Source organism: Daphnia carinata, chromosome 6 (assembly GCF_022539665.2).
Source record: "Daphnia carinata strain CSIRO-1 chromosome 6, CSIRO_AGI_Dcar_HiC_V3, whole genome shotgun sequence".
Classification (NCBI taxonomy): Eukaryota; Metazoa; Arthropoda; class Branchiopoda; order Diplostraca; family Daphniidae; genus Daphnia; species Daphnia carinata.
Genome location: NC_081336.1, coordinates 4,629,588 through 4,652,357, shown reverse-complemented (window position 1 = coordinate 4,652,357; position 22,770 = coordinate 4,629,588). Strand labels below are relative to the sequence as shown.

The window sequence follows — 22,770 nt, the reverse complement described above, 5'->3', positions numbered from 1 at the left end:
ATCTGGTGTAATCTCCGTTGGCAAATTGGGTTGCTCTGGTGGACATTTCACAAATACAGGATCCGTCGCACATGGAGATTTTTCTTGCCTTCTGGGATCGATGGCCATGCCAACAACAGTCGCCACGCAAATAAAAGCCATTGCCATTGAAAAAAAACAAACATAATGGGACGGCGTTAGTTTTTTTGAAGAACTTCTGTAAACCATTATTTTTTAATTTAATAAGCGACCAAACTAAATTAAACCATAGAAGGCCCTGGTCTCTTATAGAAAATGCCGTATCGACCTGACATTTCAAAGCCAAAAACAGTGATGTATCCATAATTTTATCATTCGTTAAAAGTAAAACCTAGTTTTTTTCTACTTTAATCTACTTCCGCCTAATTTTCACACGAAGTTCAATCATTACTTTTTGTTTTTTCTCAAATATTACTTTTAAAAACAAGGTTTCCGCATCACTCGCTATATCAAATACACCATATTCACTTACCAAAATGAAAGCTTAAGCTTAAGAAGAGGTTGCATAACAGCCCTGTATTTTTTAAATGCTAATAATTGTGTATGAGATTTATTAAACGATTAAGTAATTTTGATAGCAACCCCCCACATATATAGCAATACATATATCAACAATAAAAAATATTCTGCGCAGGCTCTTAAACCAGACAGACAACGGAAATATATATTCGTCTGTATTTTATATCGATACTATCCCATTACAGCTATCGATATATCGCCAACACTGGTCATGGCGAATAACAAACCATGTCGATCATTTACAAATTTCCATACATTGACTGCAAATTTGAAACAAAATGCAAAGAATACGGAACAATTTATTGCCCAGGCAAGAAACATCTTAGATATCTTCTTTGAACATTTAGTATAGACCAAATATTTACAAAGAAGCTGTTTGGCACACATCGGTGTTTTGCATACAGCTTAGGCTCAAATTAGCTTAAGCAAAAATTGAGTACTGTGTACGCACCATAGATATGGTTCTCTGCTAAATATTCAAACGTAGCAATTGCTTTGAACAGGTTCAGAGTCATAAAGTTTCATGTTTTCTTTGTAGACCTTAGAATCACCTGCTGAAGTAAAGGAAAATTTATCGTCAACATTACCTACATCAAACAAGCAACAGGAATGTCCACTTGATCGCCAGCAGTTGGGTAGAAACTTGTGGACTGTCCTTCACACAATGGCAGTATAGCCTAGATTGGATAGCCCACTTTGGCCCTGATAAACCTACTATTGCTGAACAGAATGACATGGCTCAATTTGTGGCATTATTCACGAAATTCTATCCCTGTGAATACTGTGCAGAAGATTTCAAGGAAGGTTAGGAAACAAATTCTGTTCAAAATTATTGAAAGATTTACTATAAATCTTGCCTCCTAGATTAGCTGCCAACCCACCCACAACAGAAAGTAGTTCCAAACTATCACAGTGGCTATGTGTTATACACAATCAAGTCAATAAGAAGCTCGGTAAGCCAGAGTTTGACTGTAGCATAGTTGAACAAAGATGGAGGAATGGTTGGAAAGATGGATCATTGGATTAGCGTGGCCAGTTTATTTTCTAGTTTGCATTCTATCATCTTGTCTTATTGTACATCAATACAAATTTATTTAATATTTTGGGTTCTGATGAAATCTGAGGTACTTTTCTGCATCAGGATCGTCATCCCTTTTAACTGTTATAAATATGAATGAATACAGAAAATGCTGAATTAGGGAAATGGAGTTAAATGAGCTAGAATGTACAGAAATTTACCTTTGTATTGGTCTTTAAAAGGCCGTTTTACTTCCCTATTTGCATTGTTGTATAGACCACAACCAGCAAGACCCAATCCTTTTGAATAAAAGCATTAGACACAACTATTGAATAATAACGAAACGGCGAATGAAGAAACGAAAAATCACCGAAAGCCGCGATGCCTTAGCCAACTATAACGTCAGGAATTTCTATCCAACCTCGTCGAATAAGCTGAGAGACTGGAACATATCAAAATATTGTGTTATGCTCGGGATGGTACTTGTTAAGGCAAAATTAGAATTACTTTTCGAGCTAGATTGCGCAGCGGCCATGTTGTGCTTCCTAGTTGATGTTATTAATTGTTCCTGACATTTTGGTACCATATCGGGTAAAATACATCAACCTGCCAACCTAAAGTTGTCTTCACTGGGCACTTTTCCAATAATAGTGCAGGTATAAAAAAAAAAAAAAATGAAAGCCCGTACTCTTGCCGCAAGAGCTACGGGGGCGAAGGTCCGTTTCATAATCGATCTCCCGCCGAAGTTGAAGGCAGACAGCGACAGCCGCCCTCTTTTTATGTTGCAGAGGTAGGGAAATGATTGTACGTTATGAAGAAAACAGGAAGTATGAAAGTCTTAGACTATAAAATGTCCTGATTAAAAAAAACTGACGAACAAAACTTTGATTAACTTCAAAATTGGCTGGTTGTTTCGTAGTGATAAATGGGAGCATTTTGAATTTTTTTTTTTCGCCTTTTGAGTTTAAATTTTTCACAAAAAATGAAATAAGGACAAGAACAACAGTGTAGCAAGCAGGATTATTTACAGGAGAGATATGGCAACTTGGCAAGGCATTAGGTTTGCACTTTTAAATGTGTCAACGGAGCGAAGGACCAGTTATCCCTTCTGGTGCAGATGCAATAAAAGGTAAATCACTTTTGTCATATTATGTTATCATATCTTTATTTCATGTCTATCGTTAACTATTGAAGAACGAAAATAATTTTGTTATCTTGTTTTTCTGTGACTGCCCTTGCCCATCAGGTCGCACAGGTCGTGAACATCACCACGGGCACGAGGCGAGAATGTTACAGAACCTCCCATCCATCCCTTTATAGAAAATAAAGATAACCCAACTATTTAAAAGCATGTCGCAAAAAACCAAGTGGAAGTGGCTTGGCTTTCGGAGGAGGGCGCCATAATAATTAATTTCTATATTCGTGTTATGCACAAGCGTACAGTAATGCTATTCCATTCCTTTGAATAAGTAATAGAAAATAATTTTTTTTTCGGCAGTGTTTGCGTCCACTGTTTGACTAGAAGAAATATGGTCTGTAGCGTGGTCCATCAACGCTATAATTTTTTTTTCGGCAGTGTTTGCGTCCACTGTTTGACTAGAAGAAATATGGTCTGTAGCGTGGTCCATCACACCAACGGACCCGCACCATACGCTTTGATAGCGAACAATTACGTCAAAAAAGAGCCGTTTCGGTCACGATCGAGAATTTCGTATTATAATAATGTATAATTTATAACAATAAGTAATTTCAAGTAAACTGTTATCCGAAATCTGCAGCTTTATACAGACTTAATGCAACGCGTGAAGAGATAGCGGAATGAATAAAGACAAAAATTTGCATACATAGAACGAGAGAAAAAGCGATTGAACAAAAAAAACGAAATTTTGTTTGTAAAATTAGCTCTTTAAATGATGAACAGGACATAGACGAGGGAGATACAATGTGAAGGAAACGGTATTTCTACTTGGCAAACCACGATTTTGTTTTATGTTTTTCTTTCTCCTTTGGAACGGACGGCGACGAGGCGGATGTTTCATTTGCTACGCTTTTTGCGATGGGAGCGGACCAGCAACTTCTGTATCGTCGACTTCTTTATCGGCATCGACCTTGTTCTTTTTCGACTTTTTAAGTTTATCTTTCTTCATCAGTTTGATGGGCGATTGAGTCATTTTCAAGGTTTTGGTTTTTGTTTTGGAAGGAGACACTTGAACGTTTCGAGTATCAACTGCGACAGGCACAGATCCGCGGCTATTAAAGACGTCAAGGTGTTGCTGTATACTTTGATCCTCTTCTACTTGACGCTGTCTGTCCATTTCTAGACAGTCAACAATCTCAGCTCGTCGGTGAACCACCTGGACTAACCTGTACATTGCAAGATATTGTTGAAATGGCTTCATTAGGCACAATGTACTATTATCTCAATCGAATGAAATGAATACCGATTAATGAGTTCCTCCTCCTTCAACCGATCATCAGCGGTTTTCTCGCCATTTGGCTTCTCCATCAAGCAACGAATTTGATATTCAAGTTCAGCATGTTCCTCCTCGAGCCGTTGCTGTCGCCGAAGGTACATCAGTTCAGTTTGCCTGCGGAGTAGCTCATTTTTTTCGTTGACCAAGTCAAACAACTGCAAAATCATTTCTTCAATGTGAATGGATCCATTGCTGAGGGGTTCACTTCCATCTTCCGATCCGTTAGATCGCGAATGTTTTGTTCCAGGCTGACACCTTGCCTCTCTAGTTCCACCTGTTTATTTCAATGTCGTCCAATTCCTGTTGGATTCCCATCAACGACAATTTTCTGAGTTGGCGTTTTTGAGGCGAGGGCCGAGGAGGAGCAGAACCTTTCTTTCTCTTCCACTGGAATTAAAAAATCAAAATATTAGAAAATCTAAAGTTGTAACGTCAAATAAACATGTTACTTTACTTGGCCGTGAGAATCTTTGTTGACAGAGCATTGCAAGTGCAAGTTAGACAGGTCTTTGTGGGCTTTTTCAGAGGGCGTCGAGCATAACGATTGCGGCGGTGAAGAAATCGCCTGCGTTCGGTTTGGCTCCGGGCTTGACACAGAACTAGTCACTCGCGACCCAGTTTGGGGGGAAGGCATCGGAGATTTTGATAAGTCTATGGTTGGAGGCGGTGGAGCAGAATTCCGCTTGGAAACGGCGTTAACGTCGCCATCAGCGGACATCAGACTCGGGGTCCTCTGTGGCTTGGGTGAAGGCGGAGCAGGTGCTGGCCGCTTCTTTAGTGACGGTGACGGATTTATATTCAACGAATGTGGGGGTGATTTAAGCACAGGTGGAGGAGGTCTGCCCGGTCGGATTTTTTCACTCGACTTCCCTGGATCATTTGTAGCATTTTCTTCCTCATCCTCATCGTCACTGCCGAATGGATTGAGGCTGATTTTAGGGGTGGGCAGAACTTTTTCGGGGTTGCCCGTGCTCTGGCCTGAGCTGAACAAGCTCGTTTGATCCACGGGATTGGCCGGTGTTGGACTTTCGTCTTCCATCGGCGGATCGTCATCGAATGGATTCAGCTCTTCGGGGTACTCATCTATCGATTTGTTAACAATTTTATTTTGAGGTGTTGAGGTTGGGATCTTTTACTCTTTCGACGTCGCGATTTGGGGACAACAACGGCCACATCCTGCGAATCCTCCGTTGCAGTCACCTGAATGGCGGATGGTGCATACGACTGTTCACCATCAACTGTTCGGCAAGAAAGACGGGATTTTTACACGACACACACAGATCGGACACGCGACGAGCTTGCGGTTTGGACGATGCTCCATCATTTTGTAGCTGACGAGCAAATATCTGTGAAACAAAACCCATCAACAATTAAAACATTATCTCAATGTTACATTCTCGAGAAGGAATTAAATGTTAATCGTTTCGTCATCTTGTCGGATAGGAATCGAACAATTTGACACAACAGGAATGATATTTTTTTACTAAGGAAAGAGAGTACAGTAATTTAAGTGTGATTTATCTGCATCACAGGATGGACATGCCAATAGGATTTTAGTTGGATCTTATCCAATAGGAAGTATTTGTTTGCTTTAAATCGTGACAGGACTTGAGAATTTGAGATGCTGGAAAAGTGATCAATTACCATCGCGGCACGACATTATCTGATTAAAGATTCGTCAGAAGACGGGGGAAAAACATTGAACTTCTCTCATTTTCGAACTCAAACCATTCTTAAGCTAATCGTCAACCACTTGTATCTGATTGTCGCCACCCACCTCGAGATGGACAACCTTTGAGCCAGAGTTAATTGTCAATCAACGGCTCAATGTTCCACAAACATAGCAGGCTGTACTCTTGACTTGCAACAGCTTAAAAACTAACAACTTTTCATGCATACTTGTACAAAGGAAATGGCTTGCGCTTAAAATACATCAGGAATTCCCTCTTGGAAGCTATTCGCCGTAGCCGAATCAAGCGACAACTTGAGTTTTGATATGTCAATAGCTGAGTTGGCAACAAAAAAAAAAAAAAAAAAACTTTTTTTCTTTTGCAAACGTCATAACATAGAAAGCCAGTTACTAAACAGGGGAGGAAATAAAATAAAAGAAAAACACCCACCTCAAACAGTCGACGTTACGACACCAACGCCACAAAAGGAGAATGTCTAACGGGCCAATTTCGTTGTGCCAATCGGCTCTGTGTCAACTCTACGCTATTGTGCGATGGTCGGAACGATTGTGGGGACTTCTGTGATGAAAACAAATGCAGTACGCAGACTACAGTTATCTAGCATTGTTAGAATTTTGTTGGTTGTAGCTTGTGTCTTTTTATTCTGTAGACGTCAACGAGTGCGAGCCCATTAATCCATGCCAACACACCTGCGTCGATAAACCCGTCGGGTACGAATGCCAATGCAATGCGGGTTTCAAACCCAACCCTAAAGACCAACACTTGTGCTCCGACATAGACGAAAGCGCTCTGCATCCTCGTCCATGCTCGTAAATATGCCGTAAAACGTTCGGCTCCTACGTTTGTTCCTGTTCAGCCGGATACATTTCGGTTCATAAGGGGAGCAGCTGCAAGACCAATTCAAGTTAGTAGCACGCACTTCATAGGATTTTTTAAAATTTCTTTTCATCATATGACTGTATTTTTTAATTAGGCTTTGCCCCTACCGTCTTGTTCTCCAACCGGTACTACATTCGCGGGGTCCACCTCCATAGCGGTATGGCGTCCGTTCGTCTCACAACTCGACGAATGCCGTTGCCCTTGATTACGAGGCTATCTGTACTGGACGGATTGGGGCGACAAGGCGCACATTGGCAAGGTTGGATTGGGTGGTAGCCAACCACGGGTCATAGTCAATACATCACTTGGTAAAGTCCCGTTTATATTGTTTTACATCAAACATGTCGCATCTTAGCTCACGTTGCAAATCTAATTTTTGAAGGCTGGCCGAATGCGTTGGCCATTTCCTACGAGACTAACGAAGTATTTTGGGCGGACGCTCGTGAGGACTATATCGCCGTAGTAGATTTGGAAGGCCGAAACCCACGTATCGTCCTCAGCCGTGGAGAAAACACCAACGTGCGTCTCCACCACATTTGTGCTCTTACAGTTTTCGAAGATTCCATCTACTGGACCGACTGGGAGACGAAATCTGTGGAGAAATGCCACAAATACAACGGTGGCGATCGAGAAACAATTATAACAACGATTCACAGACCCATGGACATTCAAGTGTACCATCCGTTACGACAAAGGCCGTTAGCGAAAAACCCTTGCGAAAACAATGGCAATTGTACAACGTTATGCCTGTTGAAACCCGGCAGAGGTAGCCAGTGTGCTTGCCCTGAGAATTTCATCTTAGCCAGTGACGATGTCTCTTGTCTCAATAATTGCTCGTCGTCGCAGTTTGTTGCGCCACCACTTACAAGTGCATACCCTTCTGGTGGAAATGTGACACTCAGGTGAGACAGATATATATTTTTTACGATTTTATGTTGTAATTTTATTTATCTCACCAATGTTTGCGTCTAGGACGATTGTGGGGATCGGTCGGATGAACCAGCCGATTGTCCAGCATTTACGTGTATGCCCGGACAATTCCAGTGTAGCAACGGCCACTGCATTCACCCATCGTTGCTCTGCAATGGCGAATCAGATTGTGGCGATGGATCGGACGAAACTAAGTGCGAGAAGCACACCTGTCTTAGTTCGCAATTCAAGTGCCGCGGCAATGGAACGCTGTAGGATCGTTGCATCGATTCAAATCAACGCTGTGACGATCATATCGATTGTCCGTTGGGTGAAGACGAGAAAGATTGCCCGCCCGTAACGTGTCCGTCCAATCAGCATCGGTGCCGCACCGCCAGCAAGTGCATCCCAGCTGTTTGGGTCTGCGATGCAGATCACGACTGTCCCGATGGGTACCTCTGTTTAACCCATTAATTATTTACGAATACAACTAAATAATCTTTCCAAATTGTTAGATCGGATGAGCCAGCCAATTGCACTCAACGCGTTTGTCCCGACAACCATTTCCGTTGTCGATCCGGCCGTTGTATTCCTCTGACTTGGAAATGTGACGGCGATAAGGACTGTCCTGAAGGTGAAGATGAACCCACCTCTTGCACGAATCCCGACATCCACACTTGCGAACCAACCTATTTCAAGGTAATTTATTGATTTTCGTGATATCTTATATTTCAAGCTAAATTGTTTTTTTTTTTCTTTCTAAAAGTGTGAAAACAACAAGTGTATTCCTGGCCGGTGGCGTTGCGATTACGATAACGATTGTGGCGATGGATCGGACGAAAAGGGTTGCACTCCACGAAACTGCAGCGAATCGCAATTCCATTGTGGCGACGGCCGTTGTATCCGCGGCACGTTGCATTGCAACGGTGAGTTCAACTGCGACGATCGAAGCGATGAGGCCGACTGCAACACGACCTGCAGCGAAGGCGAGTTTCAGTGCGCCAATCCGAAATTCTGCATCCAGGCAGACTGGCGTTGTGATGGTGATGTTGATTGCGCCGATTGTCCGATGAATTCCATTGCAACACGACTTGCTCGCCGGACGATTTCGCTTGTGCCAATGGAGAATGTACGTCACTCTTGTGGCGTTGCGATGGCGATAACGATTGCAGCGACGGGTCGGATGAATCCAAGGAAATGTGCGCTCATCTGGGTTGCCCACCTGGCAAGTTTCGGTGTCGCAATTTCCTCTGCAACCCCCAAACAGAAGTCTGCGACAATTATAAGGATTGTAAAGACGGGTCCAGCAGAATCGTATAGAAGTATCAGATCAGTAATCAGAAGAACCAGCAGTCTGTCAGGCACAAGGACTTTGTTTGCCGCATCAATTTCGATGTCGAAGCGGCCACTGCATTAATGGGTCAATGGCTTGCGATGGGTTCAACGATTGCGGTGACGGCAGTGACGAAGTCAATTGCCGCAGTCCGTCGGTCTGCAGCTTCGGCAGATGCTCTCAATTGTGCGTAGAGAAAAAGGGAGGTAATCACAGCTGCATTTGCGCTCCTGGCTATGCGGCCATGTCAACAGGAGTCAGCAAACCGAAGACGTGCTTAGCTGATGGAAACTCAAGTCAATTGCTGATCGCCAGTGACAACAAATTGCGGCGGCTGAGCCCGTTCAAAGCTGGAGATATTTCCGATTCTGTATTCAGTCCTGGTAGTATTCGTATCGAAGCAGCAGATGTATACTTCAACGCAACTGAGGTTAGTTCATTGCGCTGTTTCTCGATATTCATCGGTTTATCACGAGTTTCTCTTTCTGTATGATGACAGGTCATCGTTTTCTGGAGCAGTGCGCATAACAAGAGCATCCATCGCTACGACATGGCCGCGTCGGTTCTACATGAGCTTTCTGCTTTGGATGAAGCCCCGTCCGCTAAGCGAAGTCGTCGGAGTAAAACGGAGACTCTTCTCACTGGATTGGAGGATCCAAGAGGTCTGGCAGTCGACTGGTTCGGTTTGAATCTCTCCTGGGTTGACGGGACACAGAAACTAGTCGGCGTCGTAAGCTTTGACGGTCTGCTGCGACGCCATTTGATCTCTAGTGAACTGGATCAGCCTCATGACATCGTAGTTGATCCTCTGTCCGGATCCATGTTTTGGTCGGATCTTGGTTTCAATGCCCGTATCGAAACAGCGCGGATGGATGGCAGCTCGCGGCGCATTCTAGTCGATTCTGACATTCTTTACCCAACTGGCCTGGCAATGGATTATCCAGCTCGAAGGCTTTACTGGGCTGATCCTAAAACGGGAACTCTGGAAAGTATCAACCTGGAAGGCAAGGATCGCGTGGTAGTGCGGAGGTTCCGCTTATCAGTTGAGGACAAGCCATTTAAGGTGGACATCTTTGAGGACACGATATTTATGGTGATGCACCAAACTCATGGAATCGCTCATATTAACAAATTCGGACAAGGTATAATTTTTTTTGATTTATGTCATTGGTTGTTGTTTTGAAATTAAAAACCCAATTCGTTTGTATTTATGGGAAAAAGGCAATCCAACAACCCTGGTGTCTGGACTGAATCGGGCGTCTGACATTATCGTCGTGCAAGAGAACAAACAAACGCAACAAGTTAACAACCCTTGCAGCAACAAATGTAATCCAGGCGCACTGTGTCTGCTCAACTCACCCACCAGCCGCACCTGTGCTTCACCATGTCAATGACATCGACTGTGGTGGGCTCGAATGTGACTTGCCAACCGCCTGTTTGTGGATTAGATTGTAATGCGGGCAAGTGTATCATCAACGATCGGGGAATGGCCAGCTGTAAATGCCCTTCACTCTACGAAGGTGATCGGTGTGAGCGTTATCGCTGTTCCGGCTATTGTCGCAACAAGGGCGTTTGTTACCCAGATTTACTCGGTAATTTTAATAGCAATTTTTATATTCAGATTTTCCGTTTCCAGACGTAAAAATCAGTATTCTTTTTATGTATAGTATCAGACCCGCCGCCATTGAAATGTAGCTGCACACCCGAGTGGACGGGAGAGCGATGCGAAACGCGTGCGACAGCTTGCGAAGACCGTTGCCAGAACGGAGGCTCATGCATCCACGGCAAGTGGAACATCGTGTTCATGTCCACCTGGTTTCTCCGGCGAATTCTGCGAAAATTGCCCATCACTGAATTGCTTGCACGGCGCTTTCTGTCGAGCCATAGAGAAAGAAACGAAGAACAAAGAGAAAGCAAACCGCGATAAGAACAGCGAAAATGACAAGGAAAGGAACTTCGTCTGTTCTTGTCCGCCCGGATTCTCTGGCGAACGATGCGAGCGTTCCGAATGTGATGACAACTGCCCTCAGGTAACTTTTTATTTATTTTATATTGTCGAAAAAACCTAATTGTTTTTTGTTGTTTTTAATCCTTTGGCACAACAAGAGTGAATGTACCATGAACGAATTAGGAGTTCCGCAATGTCTATGTGCTCCCGGCTTTACTGGAAAGAAGTGCGACAATGACGTCTGTGCCGATTTCTGTTTGAACGGTGGTGAGTGCTTGCGTGGCGCGAAAAAGATCACGTGTCACTGCCATCAGGGTTATACGGGTAAACGGTGCGAGACCCGTATCGAATGCGCCGATCCATCGGAATGCAGCGGCGACAAGTCAAACGCAACGTCCGTCGTCTGTAACGGTGTCGACTGCCTCAACGGTGGCACTTGTGTTCCTATAAGAGGACAGGCTTTCTGCCGCTGTGCGGGCGATTGGGCGGGATTGCACTGCGAAGTCTACCGAGGCGATTACAACGCTTGCAAAGCCATGTGTATTAACGGCGGTGTTTGCGTCTCGACTAAGGCATTGAGTGTTCCTCGTTGCGAATGCTTAGCCGATTGGACAGGTCCGCGCTGCGAGTATCGCAAGTCTTGTCTTAACTATTGTTTCAACGGAGGAACTTGTTCTCTCAATCCCGATGAAGATCTCAAACCCACTTGCGTGTAAGAAAGTTCAGCTATTACTAATAATAATAATAATATTTCAACCTATTTGAATCACCAGTTGCCAAGAGGGGTTCTATGGCGTACGCTGCCAGACGCTAGGCAGTGATATAAACAATTCCAGTAGTCAATCAAGCAGCGGCAAATCGTCAATTAATGGCACAGTTACCGCCATTGTCGTTGTCTTGGTCATCATTGCCGTCCTGGTCGCAGCGGCCATAGCAGCAATAACCGTCATGCGAAAGCGACGAAGGTAAGAAGCGTTATTCATTATAAAAGTAAATCGATCATAAATATATCCGCTGTTCAGGGGGAAGCCTTTTATGCACGTAAGGATGCAGAGTCAAGAAAACGTAGAAATAAGCAACCCGATGTATCTTAGAGAGGATGCTGACGAAGATGTCGAGTCTTTAGATCCCACCTTTGTGATTCCTAGCAATAAGGTAAGCTACGTCTGTATTCATAGTAATGTGGTGCATTAACTTTGAATGGCCATTTCGTATCCCAAGGCGACCAACTTTGCTAATCCTGTCTACGAGTCGATGTACAACGACGCAGCGGCGGGCAGTAGCGTCAACGAGGAAAAGAAAGGATTACTTCACAGTGAACCGTCACATCCCCTTGAGCCCCATAAGAATCATCCTTTGGCCGAAAATAGCGAATCTTTTACCTAAATATGTTTTTTTTTATTATTATTTTTTTTTTTCATACTCTTTCTGGCAGCCATTGGATTCGTCAACGACAAAGCCACCATCCAAATATATAGGCCAGCTTTGTCGAGCTGAAATTAGTTTGTGGCTGGTCACACCTGTTCAGAAGGAGATGATCTCCATTATTAAGAATAATTTGACCGTCACGCTGACTGCGTTTCTGATAATTTTATTATTATTACTTTTTTTTTCCTTCAAATTGCACGATGTTCAAGTTGTTGGCGCCAGTTGTGCTTCGTCAATGAAGCTTTGGCGATGTCGTCAGCTGCTCAAAACTATACATGAATTGTATCATATTTTTTTCGCATAACTGGACAGCATATTATTTGGCTAATGTGATATCTCTTTTGTCAATTTCACGGATGCTCTGCAGGCACCTCGGGTGACATTGGGCACACCAAGTGGAACTTTACTCATCCTTTTACCAGACACATTAAAAAAAAAATTATCACTTTCGCTTTGATTTGATTTTCGTTTTCAAGTGCAAGCGAACAGGCTTCTTTGGATCATCTGGTCCAATTTGCCTTGTTTTCGGAATGTAACATGACGTGTTTTGAGTTGAACGAGTTCCGTAAACAGTTGTGTTTGTAGTTCTTGATCATCTCCTTGTAATCATGCTCTCTGGATTTATACAACTTTGTACCGATCAATACACAAACAAAACAAAAACTATCGTGCACGTGAAAGTGTAGTCCTTCCTTACATTTCTAGTTGGGATGTCGTTCGCTCAGCTGAATCTCAACTGAAGCTGCTCGTCCTGGAAGGCGACTCATGTGGTACAACGCCAGCAAAACGATACCCGTGGATACGGATACGTATAACTTATATCTATCTTCACGTATATCTCTATACTCACTATGAAAAAAAATACGCAATGGCAAATTAGGCCAAGATAGTAGATCCAGGACTCCATGAAATTTGAAATGTCAGGTAAGTTGGGATAGCTTCCGTGTTTGGACCACATGACCATCATAGATGTGTTGCCCACTAGTGAAATGGTGTAATAGAATGCATATTTACGTCGTGTTCGGCTGCCGTCGCTTTTAATGAACGCAAAAACGAATGCTACACCCAATGCCATGATGGCGAGGAATTTTTCAAACTGAAATGAAGATTTTAGTACAGGCAACATCAGCCAAGCTACCATGACAATCCAGTGAATTCCCAATAGCAATGCAACGTATTCGACACTCAGCGATGTGAAGAGGCTGATGGCCAGCAGACGCGCACCTGTGATTACATTGTTTTCAATATTGCTTGTTTAAGTTCATAATGTTTGATTAAACATACCGAGGTTGAAGAAGTGAATGAAAAATAACATTGCAGTGGCGGTGAATCGCATAGCTTCCTTGTTGGGTTGATTTTGGAGAAAAATGCGACCGTATGTTAGTGGCCGCAATGCTTATACTAATGGCGACACAAAAAAAGTAAAGAGTTAGCTTACGTTTTTCTTAAACGTTTCTCAGGAATTATTGAGATCGCCAAGATCAGATTCGGACCAGGCACCACAGTGGACTTCCATGTGTGATCATGTCGAAGTATAGCTGAGTGATTAATATAAATTTAAGAACAGACTTTTTTTACATTTTGTAACAATTACATTTTCTGCGAATCTCAAATATCAATGTAATTTTTCAGACTATTACATTTCTTGTAATAGGAATATTAGTGTTTGTGGCTCGTATATAAATAATTGCCTTCAAATGAGTTTGCTTTTGTTTCCATTTGCAAGCAGAAATATACTTGTAAAATAATTTGCGGACAAATGTTCAGGAATGCAAAGTAAAGACGTAGCGTTGTCACCTCCATCATGCATGCAGCCATTAGCTCCCAGCTTCGTTGCAATGCTTCCAGTTCGCCTTTCAATAGGGCTTGATGGCGCTTGAACAAATAGTATAGAGCATTCACATATCTGAGAATAAACTTTTTGTGAGGAATACATATGTAAAGCTGAAACGGTCTACTTTAATCCCGGCTTTTGGTAATATATTATGGGCAAATGAGACTATATTTATAAATAGCCCCACAGCATTTTGCAGGAAACAGATTGCTGATTTAATTATTGAACTCTAGGGAACGAAGTGAGTAAGTGCCAGTCCAATCACAATACCACTTGATACGAGCTTTTATAATTAATTGCTTTTTTATCAGGAAAGCCTCACTCTGCTGTAAAAAATTCTCAAAGTAAATTTCAGTATATTATTTGATGTTAATTTATGTAATCAAAAATAAAACGATTAATTGACAGAAAAAGATTTTGAACAAGATTTAGTTTCCTGTAAAACATTTTCCTTAATTGAACAAAATGATTTCCAGTTCAAAATCCTTTGCTGGCAATTATTCATTTTATTTTTGAATGATAAGAGAAATGAAACGGACGGATTTTGTGGTTTTCCGTACTCCAAACAGCGTTATCAATTGCTCGTCTCGTCACTCCGTCTTAACTTTTTTGTTTTAATTCATATTTGTAATGTTTTTGCACGATTACATGCTCTATCTATTCTTTTATACAGCTCATTTACGATAAAAGTAATATTTTTTACACAGCGTTTGGTTTTTAGCAACACGGAATTCATGAGCTAGCTCAAAAAGGTGAGCTCAACTGCAGTGTTATTCGATGTGTGTTTCTTATGGGACTAAACTGTTGCCTTTTTTTCTTTTCTTTTCAATATTAGCAGACGATGTTTTGTCATTTAATTTATTTTGAATCGGGTTTCGAATGCCTTATGAAAAAAAAAGAAATTCCTGACGTTATGGTTGGCTTAGCCATTGCTGCTTTCGGTGATTTTTCGTTCCTTTTTTCGCCGTTTCGTTATTATTCAATAGTTGTGTCTAATGCTTCTATTCAAAAGGATTGGGTCTTACTGGTTATGGTTTTTACAACAATGCAAATAGGGAAGTAAAACAGCCTCTTAAAGACCAATACATAGGTAAATTTCTGTACATTCTAGCTCATTTAACTCCATTTCCCTAATTCATCCTTTTTTGTATTCATTCATATTTACAACAGTTAAAAGGGATGACGATCCTGATGCAGGAAAGTACCTCAGATTTCCTCAGAACCCAAAATATTAAATAAATGTGTATTGATGTACAATAAGACAAGATGATAGAATGAAAACTAGAAAATAAACTGGCCACGCGAATCACATGATCCATCTTTCCAACCATTCCTCCATCTTTTTTCAACTAAGCTACAGTCAAACTCGGGTTTACAGAGCTTCTTATTGACTTGATTGTGCATAACACATAGCCACTGTGATAGTTTGGAACTACTTTCTGTTGCTGGTGAGTTGGCAGCCAATCTAGGAGGCAAGATTGAAAGTAAATCTTTCAATAATTTTGAACAGAATTTATGTTTCCTAACCTTTCCTTGAAATCTTCTGCACAGTCTTCACAAGGATAGAATTTCGTGAATAATGCCAGAAATTGAACCATATCATTCTGTTCAGCAACAGTAGGTTTATCAGGGTAGTATGCTACCATTGTGTGAAGGACACTCCACGAGTTCCTGCCCAACGCTGGCGATCAAGTGGACATTCCTGTTGCTTATTTGATGTAGGTAATGTTGACGATAAATTTTCTTTTATTTCAGCAGGTGATACTAAGGTCTACAAAGAAAACATGAAACTTTGTGACTCTGAACCTGTTCAAAGCAATTGCTACTTTTGAATATTTAACAGAGAACCATATCCGTGGTGCGTACACAGTACTCAATTTTGGAAAAATCTATTGCCCCCCAGAATCCGGGCAACATGGTCTCCGCGAGTTGACTCGACCGTTCGGGTGCCCAGCGGCACCCCCATTCTTGCGTTTTGATTGGCTCTCCAGCTTCGATGCCAGTGGCAAACACCACTGAAAGAAAGCAAACTGTTGATGTGTCGTCTGCTTGTGCCGTCTGCGTGTCGTCTGCATCGATTTTAATTTTCAAAATAACTCAATTTTCAAATCACAAAATTACTAATCAAAAATCATGAAACGTTCCTGATATCAACACTGACATCTTTTACTACAACCCCTTGGATTCGACGGTAAGCGACTTTTTTGTTTCCGGTGAACCATGATAATGTAAGTAGTTGTAATAATGTAAAGACTGTAAATATTTGAATATGACAATAAACCGAATGAAAAAATTTTCTTTTTCTTTTTGTATTATAATAACGATAAGCCTATAGTAAGATAAATATAAAATCGTAAAACTGTTTTTGAATTTTATTGACGTTGATAATAATGGAAAAGTTAAAAATTGCGCCTAAAAATAATGGCACCCGTTTTCTCAATTGTGATTGGTTGTTTGTAATTTAGTATTTCCTTAACTAATTGGATAAATTTTTGTTGTTTAATACCCACGAAAACATTCCTCGTGAAACAAGGAATCTAGATATTACCTTTATAACATATGATAAGCCTAAAGAATGCCTAAACGAAGGGCCCAAAGTTTTCGGTTTTTCATAGTTTCCCCTCCTCCCATACACCGTCCAAAAATAAAATATTTATTAATGGACAAACTATTGGTCTAAAAAGAATAATTCTAATTGCAATGAATAGCCCATTGTAAGGGCTTTCGATTTTCATAAAATTTAATGCAGTATTTCCATCACAAAAAAATATAAAAAATTTTATTTGCAAAGCTTTGCGATCCAAAGATGTAATAGACCCAAACGATAAAACGACAAAAAATCTTTCGTTCCAGAAATTTTTTGGTTACGAAATCCTACTTTTAATGTTACAGAATTAGAAAGCTCTTCCTAAGAGCTATTAGCCCGGCTCAGCCTGCAGAAAGCACCTAAACAAAAAACAAAAAAGTCTGTGATATTCGTTGATTAAGTCATCTAAAATTTTACATTTTTTCATGTAGGCGGCGTACTTGGTACCGGTTATGAACATATTGTTAGAACAAGGTGTTGCTGGTGCGTCTCATGCCATGGGGCAAAAGCCAGAAGTTGTAATTGTCGCACCCATTCGTGTGAATTGGCCATTCAAATTCACCGCGAGGCGTGTAAATTCTACAACAATTCGGTTTTAAAGTCTGTGATTATATATGGAGGAAATGTCACGAGCCATCAGCGGTCAAATCTTCAAGCTGGATTCAATATCCTTATCGCGACCTCGGGGCGACTCAAGGATTTTCCCGACCGTGGAGTTTTTGTCTTCTCGGGGGTCAGGTTTTAAATTTTGGACGAAGCTGATCGAATATTTGTCTGACACCATGTTTGGTGGTGTCAGTGCTTTCCAAGGTCTACTGTTGTCACTGGATTGTCTTACAAGAAGAAATATATAGGCTACACATCAAAACCATTATGGCATTAAGTCATTACTTGTATTTCTATCTAAGATATTAATAGAAAAACAATAAATGAAAAAAAAATTTACGTTGTCTTTTTAAATTAATAGTCTGTCTGTTGGTTGTAAAGAACTTCTGAGTTTATTTCAAATTTTTCAAATGACATTGCATTCAGAATTTAGGTCTTGGCAAAAATTTATAACATCTGAAAACGAAAACACGCCCGGAGAAGAGACTGGTCAATCAGATGAAATGGGGAAGCGCTCCATTCGTTCTACTGTCACATGATCCATGGGCGTGCTAGTGGTCCAGTTAACCACCACATCATAAGTGGCTGCAACGCTCCCATGAAATACAAAAAGCCGATCCGGCGTTCGGAGCCCTCCACGCTGAAACTAGCATTGTTTTCAGCATACGCGTCAGGCGATGACTCTGGGATTAAATGAAATTTCAGGGAACGAATCTAATAATAATAAAAAACGATGTTTAATGTAGATTTTTTCTTTAGATACTTTTTGGGTTTTTTATTATACTCACTAAGAAGACCATGGTGGCTGCACTAAAATATACGAGAGCAAAATGATAGGCTTATGGCATAATGAAGCTAACTACGACAGCAACAATCATTCTGAAACAAAAAATATATATATATATAAAGAATAATTCTACACATGTAAATATCACTGATTAATTGTTACCCGACATATTTGTAAGATGAAAATGCCAGAAAGTCAAATGAATTAAGTTTCGTTTCAATATTCATATCGTCCAGTGTCATCCTAAGGCCGAAAAATTCAAGAAGCAACAAGATTAGTGTTGTGCTGGCCAGATTGCCTAATCCTTCAGGACTGAAACGCTCTTGAATGCCAAGTGCTATACCACCGATGAGCAAATATGTGACAAAAGCCATTGCAGGTATGTACAGGTCAGGTGCATTCAGTTCATATCGTGGCTGTACTGGCTCATCTGGATTGTACTTTATCGACCAATCCTAAATACAAAGAGAATGAATTATGTTATTAATCTCCAATTTATGTACAACAATTGTATTATTTTAGCAAAGCTTACTCTATTCATGAAAGGGAAAACAAGAAGAGCCAATTTCTTTGCGACGTAAGCTGTGTCCACTGAAAAATAGGATTTCACTCGGGGCGTTGAAACATACTTATTAAGTTCTCGATCTAAAACAACTTTGCCTTGCCCCATTACCAGCCATTCCACTTTTAGGGATACTACCCTATTTATGGGGATTTTAGGAAAATATTTCAATTCTAGGGTGTAGTTTTGGAAATCTAGGGTTTCAGGGATTGTCCAGGGCCTATTTAATTTTCTGGGGATTTCTGGGGATTGTGAGAATTTTGGCCTAGCCGCTGCTGCTTTTGGCGCCTCAATGCAACTTAAAAAGTAAAATGTCCCTCAATAAAAGCCACCAAGCGGGCAACGGCGAACTGTGGGCTTTTCAGAAAGTACCAGATCTTAACAGGCTAGTGCTGGGTTCGTAGCAATAACATTTGATTTTTTTATCTATCCTTTTAACATAGTTCTTAATCCACAAAGGAAAAGTATGCTGGAGCATCATATCAACTTCCTAAGTTTGATTCCTCAGTTTTAGAAGACAGTGTTAGCCTATCTCAATCTAACAATTAGGTACTATCCTGATCTGTCCGATAGCTGGATTCGAACACAAAATCAGTCCCTTAGAGCTTTCAGTTAGGTAAATAAATTCATGAATTATTGTTAAATTTTAACTTAACAATTAGATTTCTGTAGGAAGATGTCTGTTAAAAGAATTAAATAACTTTTATGAAGGAGACTTAATTGCTGGGCAACATCTGGAATCCCAGATAGTGCTGAAACACAGATAGAAATTGTTAAAGGTAATTTGAATCAGGCATCTTTCCAGTTTCGTGTAAATAAGGACACAAACAATATAGGTATCATGAAAGACAATAGCTAAGGAAATGAAAGTGGTGATGTTTCATGTAGTAACCATTAATTGTTCAATCATTGAATGTAAAAGAATATGAAAAATAAACCGAATGCAATGATTTCTGTTTTTTTTAAATTGTAATATCGACACGTTACACCAGAAGACAACATATAATACTAAAACTGTTTTGGAATTTTTCTTACATCCAAAACCATTTGAAATTTAAAAAACCCGCCTAAAAATAATGGCTTCCGTCGTCTTCTAATATGATTGGCTGTTAATAATTTAGAATTTGTCCAACTGATTTGACACATTTTATTGTGTAATACACACTAAAACATTCCTGGTATCACAAGGAATCTAAATATTATATTTAGTATATATAATATTCTTAAAAATTACCCGAACGAAAGGCCCTACGTTTATAACTTTCCGTAGTTTTCCCCTCCCCCTATAAGCCATCGAAAAATAAAATATTTATTAACGGGCAAACTATGGGTCTAAAGTGAATAATTTTTATTGCAATGAATAGCCCTTAATAAGGGCTTTCGATTTTTCCAAAATTTAAAGCAGGATTTCAATAATAAAAAAAAATCATATAACTTTTTCAGAGTTTTTGCGATCCAAAGATATAGTGGATCCATACGGTAAAAAAAACAAAATGCTTTCGTTCTCAAACTCTTTTGTTTTGGAAAATCCTACTTTAAATTTTAGAGAAATGGACGAAACATATAATAAGGCTCATATCTTTTTCATGCCGACGCAGTACAACGAAATATCGTGTGCATTTATGTCATTTCCCTAGAGAGACGTGCTGGATTAGGACGTCAAGACTGTTACATCTGCATATGGACGCCCATAACTGGAGTATCGGTTCATCAGTGTACTTTGCTTTCATATGTCGACAAAAATCTCATGCAAGGTAAAAGAAAAGGTGATTAAGATTGTACAATATGCCGCATCGTTGACTCACACAATACATAGCTTTCAACAAAGATCGATTTCAAAATAAATAAAAACCCAATAGGCAATGGGTAGGCCTATTGGCAATGAATTGATTTAATTGAGTAAAAATATAAAAAGAAAATGAAAAAATTCATATAGATATTGATAGATATGAATACGTCGTCTTATACGTTGATCGATGGACGACGTGATATGCGAAGTCTTGCTCCTCAAGCCGTCCAATTAACATTGTAGAAATGCTTGGCTGGACATCATTTAAAAGCTATTCGATGCAGTGGTCTATTGCATTATCCAGCACTTAATGGTTATTTATCTGTCGATTATTGTTTAAATGTTTTTCTTTAATCAACTTTTTGTATCGCACAGTAAGGTCTGCGACAGTTGATTTCAATTGCATCCTCGAAATGAAGTTTCAGTCTCAACGCAATCAAGAAACCTAATTCGGCGATAGTTATAACGTCATCTATGAATGTTGAGTAAGCATTAACAGCGATAACGGAGTTACAATAAGAAAAAAAAAATCTGCATCGATGCGGGTAATTATCAATATGGCCAGATGAAATAATAAATGAAGAATTTTTCGCCATTAGTGTAGTGAATAACTCTTCATAAAAGATGTGACAGTAAAAAGGGCAAAATCTCCTCTTGCTTGGGGAATGTCTTTTAGGCCAAGTCGTTGGGCAAATTCATCTTCAGTCGACATTGAAGTCTTAACTTCATTTAAAGTGGTGGCTATTTGAGCTAGAGATATTAAGTTTATGCCTGGCGTGCTATGATAAAATGCATTAGTTGCAACACAAGACAAATGGACTTACCAAGTCACTCAGTTCGTTATGATCCACATTGAAGGAAACAATAGATTAGCATTGTGCTTCTTGATGAGATCATCAGCCTTTTTGAAATTGGCCTTGCGTTTGGCGTCCTCAGCACCTGTGTAGTTTTTACCGAAATTTTTTTTACAATGTATGAAAACAAAAATTAAAGTATATTATAGCCAGCCTATTAGTATAGTACTATGGTCTATCCACGTCTTTGTTGTCCTACCAGGTAGTTCATTACCTTGTACTTTCCCCAGTTAAATTCATCGTCATATCACATTCGCCGTAGATCAAGCTAGCAGCTATGACCAAAACAGCAAATGTAAGAAGGGACGTCATTTTACGTTGAAAAATATACTTGTTATGTTATGCGATCTCGAAAGCTGTAAGCAGAAAATTTACAAGTGTGTAAGGTAATGTAGAATAATTTAACTTCATTCGATAATAATAATGAGAGTTCAATTGGCAATACAGCTTAATGAGCGTCAGCGTATATATGCGATGAGTAACGGTAGACTTACACGGCTAGCGTGACAGACAGAAGCGGTATTGCTGAAGGACTGTAGGTGTTTACCCCTTTGCAGCTGACTCTAATACACTCTTCTGATAGCACGACCAGCCACCGACTTGAACGGCAGACATGACCTGTTTGCGTGCCACTACTTGCTGTGCCAGTCGGTAGGCACATATGTCTAATGCCTACGACAGAGATAGCGTTTCTGAACCCATATTTTGTGTCCGTATGTTAAAAGAGCCGGTATGTGCACCTTCAAATATAGGAGTCCGCCATAACATTGGATATACGCTTTGGTTACTTTTTTCGATGACGTACGTTGCGCAAGTGTTTCAAATTAAGCCAACATTTTTATACGCATCCTAGCGATAATGTCGATCGGTCCGTGCATTTGCCCTGAACTGAGTGTTGCACGCATCTACTGGTAGCGCTGGAGAATTGAGGCCGGATATGATTCCAGTTTCTGCCACATGTATACCGTGGGTGACCCTAGCAACAACATCATATATTAATTTTTTATGGTTCACTGTAGCGTACTCGGCATAAACGCAGCAAAAACGAAATGCCTCAATGTGTAGTGAAAAAAACCTTTTTATCTTCGAAACAATTAAATGCTGAACCTTGTAGGTCTATTTCATTTGTGCTTTAAGGCAGAAAATTGTTTTTTACATGCGCCATGCAGTAAATTGCTTTCCATTCTTTTTGCCCATAACGTAAAAGTTTGCCGACAAAACGATGGAGAAAATCATTAAAAAAGGTCTCCAATCATTCGTCATTCTTTAAGCTATAAATTGATCACATTAACTTTTTCCTAGCTAAATTTTATCCCCCATAAACATTAAAACTCCTTGAAGACCCATGGTCGGAGCAGTTGGAACACCTTGTTCCAATTGCGACCCTTCCGTATGCGCGTCTCCTATACTATAGTCTGGCAACAGTGTTCCCTACGCAGCGTATTAGCAGAGCTCTTTTTTCAATTATTGTTTATTTTTGTGTTTTATTTCGTCTGCTGGGTGGCTGGCATTTATCTTCTGCCTCAATGTTTGT

At 40.4% G+C, this 22,770-nt stretch overlaps 5 protein-coding genes, 1 long non-coding RNA gene and 2 pseudogenes across 6 annotated transcripts in view; 4 read left to right on the top strand and 4 right to left on the bottom strand.

The window, feature by feature from the left end:
- The window catches only part of LOC130689764 (NADH dehydrogenase [ubiquinone] 1 beta subcomplex subunit 3-like), a 33,934-nt gene extending 28,625 nt beyond the window's left edge, over positions 1-5,309 (bottom strand). Inside the window, exon 1 of the mRNA XM_059495869.1 lies at positions 5,306-5,309. The gene's annotated coding sequence lies outside the window, so the exon portion shown is untranslated. The remainder of the gene's footprint in view (positions 1-5,305) is intronic.
- LOC130689458 (FAD-linked sulfhydryl oxidase ALR-like) lies at positions 743-1,722 on the top strand (annotated as a pseudogene).
- Positions 3,379-5,689, bottom strand: LOC130689459 (MICAL-like protein 1; annotated as a pseudogene).
- Positions 5,690-6,169: 480 nt separating this feature from the next.
- LOC130690216 (uncharacterized) lies at positions 6,170-6,810 on the top strand. The gene is made up of 3 exons (XR_009000902.1): positions 6,170-6,298; positions 6,370-6,624; positions 6,694-6,810. It is a non-coding gene; the product is annotated as an uncharacterized LOC130690216 (long non-coding RNA).
- On the top strand, positions 6,808-9,059 carry LOC130690213 (prolow-density lipoprotein receptor-related protein 1-like; the record flags this gene model as incomplete). Its single annotated transcript, XM_057513223.2, is given in 6 exon segments — positions 6,808-6,907; positions 6,982-7,501; positions 7,572-7,830; positions 7,833-7,960; positions 8,024-8,207; positions 8,275-9,059. Coding segments are annotated over 6 exon segments (1,842 nt in total), but the record flags the coding sequence as incomplete, so codon positions are not given.
- A 1,027-nt stretch (positions 9,060-10,086) lies between these two features.
- On the top strand, positions 10,087-12,880 carry LOC130690166 (fibropellin-1-like). Its single transcript, XM_059495866.1, is given in 7 exon segments — positions 10,087-10,433; positions 10,509-10,624; positions 10,626-10,871; positions 10,948-11,501; positions 11,563-11,754; positions 11,812-11,944; positions 12,011-12,880. Coding segments are annotated over 7 exon segments (1,614 nt in total). The 5' UTR covers positions 10,087-10,225; the 3' UTR covers positions 12,176-12,880.
- A 2,400-nt stretch (positions 12,881-15,280) lies between these two features.
- On the bottom strand, positions 15,281-15,968 carry LOC132088038 (FAD-linked sulfhydryl oxidase ALR-like). Its single transcript, XM_059495636.1, is given in 4 exon segments — positions 15,281-15,516; positions 15,579-15,732; positions 15,735-15,822; positions 15,900-15,968. Coding segments are annotated over 4 exon segments (495 nt in total). The 3' UTR covers positions 15,281-15,332.
- Positions 15,969-17,639: 1,671 nt separating this feature from the next.
- LOC132088043 (protein YIF1A-like) lies at positions 17,640-18,701 on the bottom strand. Its single transcript, XM_059495659.1, is given in 4 exon segments — positions 17,640-17,958; positions 18,033-18,123; positions 18,194-18,486; positions 18,564-18,701. Coding segments are annotated over 4 exon segments (705 nt in total). The 3' UTR covers positions 17,640-17,775.
- Positions 18,702-22,770: the final 4,069 nt, after the last annotated feature.